The sequence below is a fragment of the Phaseolus vulgaris genome, chromosome 1 (assembly GCF_000499845.2).
Source record: "Phaseolus vulgaris cultivar G19833 chromosome 1, P. vulgaris v2.0, whole genome shotgun sequence".
Classification (NCBI taxonomy): domain Eukaryota; kingdom Viridiplantae; phylum Streptophyta; class Magnoliopsida; order Fabales; family Fabaceae; genus Phaseolus; species Phaseolus vulgaris.
Window position 1 is genome coordinate 20,948,555 of NC_023759.2, and position 3,711 is coordinate 20,952,265.

General features: G+C 30.9%; 1 protein-coding gene across 1 annotated transcript; it reads right to left on the bottom strand.

Moving 5' to 3' along the window:
- Positions 1-1,928: 1,928 nt before the first annotated feature.
- On the bottom strand, positions 1,929-3,301 carry LOC137815664 (uncharacterized). Its single transcript, XM_068618776.1, has 2 exons — positions 2,412-3,301; positions 1,929-2,319 (listed from the first exon to the last, which is right to left on the bottom strand). Exons 1-2 carry the CDS (start codon positions 3,299-3,301, stop codon positions 1,929-1,931), a joined length of 1,281 nt encoding a protein of 426 aa, XP_068474877.1.
- Between the last annotated feature and the right edge of the window lie 410 nt (positions 3,302-3,711).

Genomic DNA, 3,711 nt, shown 5'->3' on the forward strand with positions numbered 1-3,711 from the left:
TTTATCTCAAATATTACCTCAAAACCTTTGTCACAGAGTTGACTAATATTGAGAAAATTGTACTTGAGGTTTTGTACCAACAACATATTTTCAATGATAATAGATGAGGAATTTACAATTTTTCCAACACCAAGTACCTTTTATTGTTGGCTTCATAAGTGAAATAAGTGTTATTGTTTATAATTTTTTATTGAATTTATCCAAGTCACTCTTCATATGTCTTGAGCAAGTATTATAAATATACCATATGGACTTATTGACTGAGACACATTTGTAAAATATATTAAAAATAACTTTTTGATACCAAAATTATATTGGGTCTTTTAGAGTTAATACTCTTATGGTATCCTCTAGGAGTCCATACCTACTTCGCACTAGGAATATAATGATTTTTTGTATAAAAAGTATTTGATGCATGACAGTTTTTCAAATAATAGAAACAAGTCACAAAAGATGATGTAGATGGTTTTTTGAAATTGAAAAAAACATATATAAGAATTTTCTGTTTCTTTTGATGTGAAAAACCAATTCTGACTTTCCCATAACAAACTTTTGTGAATTTAGGAATGCATCAAGATTTGATCTCCCCATTGTGAATTTTTCAAGAGTTTTCATAAAATGTTCTAATTTTGTCAACATATTCTTGCAATCCTCACAACTACGAGTTATTTCTTGAGAAATTGATTTATAATTGAATGAGTTTTCATAAATAATTTCTATAACATCAATATCAATTTTTAAATTATCAATTTTAATTTCTCATTTGAGTCTATTATGTTAAATAAGATAGGTGTTTTTCTTCTTCATATAACTCTTTAAATGCATCAAGTAGTTGATCATAGTTTTCTTCATTTTGAAATTAAGAACTACTTACAATACTTTTGCTTGATGATTCAACATCAGTCATCAAACAAAGATTAATTTCTTCTTCTTCACTCCCACTTGAGATGTTAGACGCTAGAAGTATTATCCTTCAATGTAATATAAGCTCTTGTGATATTTCTTTGTTTCATTCTTCTCTTCAACCTTTTGATTCATATTTAATAAGAGAAAATCAATTTTAATATGACCTTGCTTACCAAATTCATAAAATATATAAAATTTATAGGTTGGTCCTTAGTCTTGTATCGTGTAGCTCTTCTTTGGCATGACAAATTTATTCTTATTCTTGTACTTGTATTTCAAAAAACTTGAAAATTTCTTCACCAGTAAGTTCATATTTTCACCAAGGTTATCAGACTCGAGAGTTTACTGTGACTCGTGGGAGCCCAGTAAACTCGACTCATAAACCCGACTCGTAGACTCGTAAGAGTCTATTTCACATAAAAAATTTAACAAAAGAAAAATTCATGATATCAAATCCATAATATTGAAATATTGAAATAAACAAGTTCATACACCAATAAAATAACTAAAACAACACAAATGTTATAGTTTTAAAAGTCTCATTCATCTAATCCTATAAGGAAATCATCTCCAAGATCTTCATGATCATCTCCATCTTCATCATCACCATGTTCATCATCATCATCATCTTCATCACCATCAACATCATCATCAAAAACTTTATTATCAAAATCAGCTACATCTGGAATTGAATCATTTAAACTTGTTCCTCCAGCTAAGTCAACATTCACACCATCATTTTCAAGTAGAGTTTGCTCAACCTCAACAAAATTATCTCCTTCAGTTATCCATTCATTATCGGACTGAATGTCTTCAAATGGAAGAGCAATAGATCTTCTAATTTGTTTGTTTCTCAACTTCGAATTATACATTACATAAACTAAGTCATTCATTTTCTTTTGGTGCAAACAATATCTTCTTTTTGTATGAACCTATAATTAAATATGAAATTTTTGTCAATATATAAATCAAATCAAGAAAAAACCTTAAATAACTTAAAGAACTTTAATTACCATTTCAAATTAGCTCCAATTACGCTCACACCCTGAAGAGCTACAAGTTAAACTCAAAACTCGAACAACAAATCTATTTAGTTCTGGAGTTCTATCCCCAAACATCTCCCACCAATTTGTAGGTAACATACCTTTCCTACCCAGCTTTGCATCTTCCAAAGAAAATATTCCTCTTGCATGGTGAAAATTAGTAAGTTGCAAATTGATTTTTGTTCTTTCTGCAACGTCATTAACCAATCTTCTCATGCACATGTACAACCCCTCTTTCACCTTAGCATCATCATTTCTAAAGTTTGGTTGATAGTGTAATTGGGGATTTAGGTAATAGGAAGCTGCATGCAAAGGCCTATGAAGTTGATTATTCCACCTCTGATTAATGATTTTCCAAACATGTTCATAACTATGTACCAATTATGTTATGTTAGAACTTAGAAATAATTACACAATAAATAAGTATTTAAATTTAAAATGGAAGAAACCTAGAAATGTTACCTTTTCTTGATATTATTAAAGTTGTTTTTAATCTTCTCTTTGGCGCAATCCATCTCCTCATATATAAATCCCATTGTGGGTTTTACATCCGAATCTACCAATCGAAGGACCACAATAAGAGGGGCAGCAACTTTTAAGCATATACTTACATTCTTCCAAAATCGACTATCTAATACCACATTTTGAACTTTTCTCCCTTCTTGAGAAGTTCCAAACTTGTTTGTTTTCCATTCTTCAAAGTTAAACATGGTCATCAATGATGTTTTCATTTCATACAAACAAGCTAGAGTGAAGTATGTTGTGGCAAATCTAGTCATTCTAGGCCTTATCAAGTCTCTTCCATTCGTAAACTTTTTCAAAATGGTAATTAACATTGATCTACCATAAATATAGGTAGTGATCCTTCTTCCCTTCTTGATAGTAGTTTGATGGACCTTTAATTGCTTCTCAAAATCTTCAAAGATTAAATCAATACAATGGGCAGCACATGGAGTCCAATAAAAGTGCTCCCTTTTTTGCATCAAAAGCTCTCCACCTGCCTTGAAATTTGCAGCATTATTAGTAACTACCTGCAATACACTTTCCTCACCAACAAATTCTACCGCATCATCCAACATTTTCAATACTTTATTTGCAGTTTTTGAGATGTCAGAGGTATCTAATGAATATAGAAACACAGTTCCTTTACGACTGTTCACTAAAAAATTACAAATTGACCGTCTTTTTTTGTCTGTCCATCCATTAGACATAATGGTACAACCTGTTCTCTTCCATTCATCCTTATACTCTTCAAGTTCTATATCAGTTTTGTCCACGACTTGTTTCAGAAGCTTCTCTCTAATATCATGATATGTTGGAGGTTTATAGCCAACACCATATCTACCAATCATGTCACACTTTTTTGCAAAAGCTGGATTTCTAATAACATTGAATGGGATGGCACTTGTTTAGAAAAATTCAGCAATTTGAGCATAAACCTTTTCTTTATCACCTCTCATGTACATTTGATTCAGAGTAGCTTGAACACCATCAGAAGATGAAGATTTACTTTTAAACATCTTGCTAGAGACATTTTCACTATCTTCCTCACCATCAGTTTGTCCAAGACTATTAAACTTTCTTTTCTTCAATGAGGCATCTTTAGCTTCTGAGACAACTTTCAACATTAAAACTTTGATTTCTTCTGGTACTGATACACAAGGTTCAGAGTCATATCTTGTTCCGACAAGATGATGTTTTAATCTGAAAATTCCTCCATTAAATATTTTGTTGCAGTAATTACATTTCACTTTTTTTTCCG

What these genes read in the sequence shown, in the direction of transcription:
- LOC137815664 (XM_068618776.1), bottom strand. Translation starts at nt 3,301, where the DNA reads ATGATTGGTAGATATGGTGTTGGCTATAAACCTCCAACATATCATGAT. An exon ending in TTTAATAATATCAAGAAAAG is followed by an intron (nt 2,320 to 2,411) that starts GTAACATTTCTA and finishes ATTGGTACATAG; the next exon opens with TTATGAACATGTTTGGAAAA.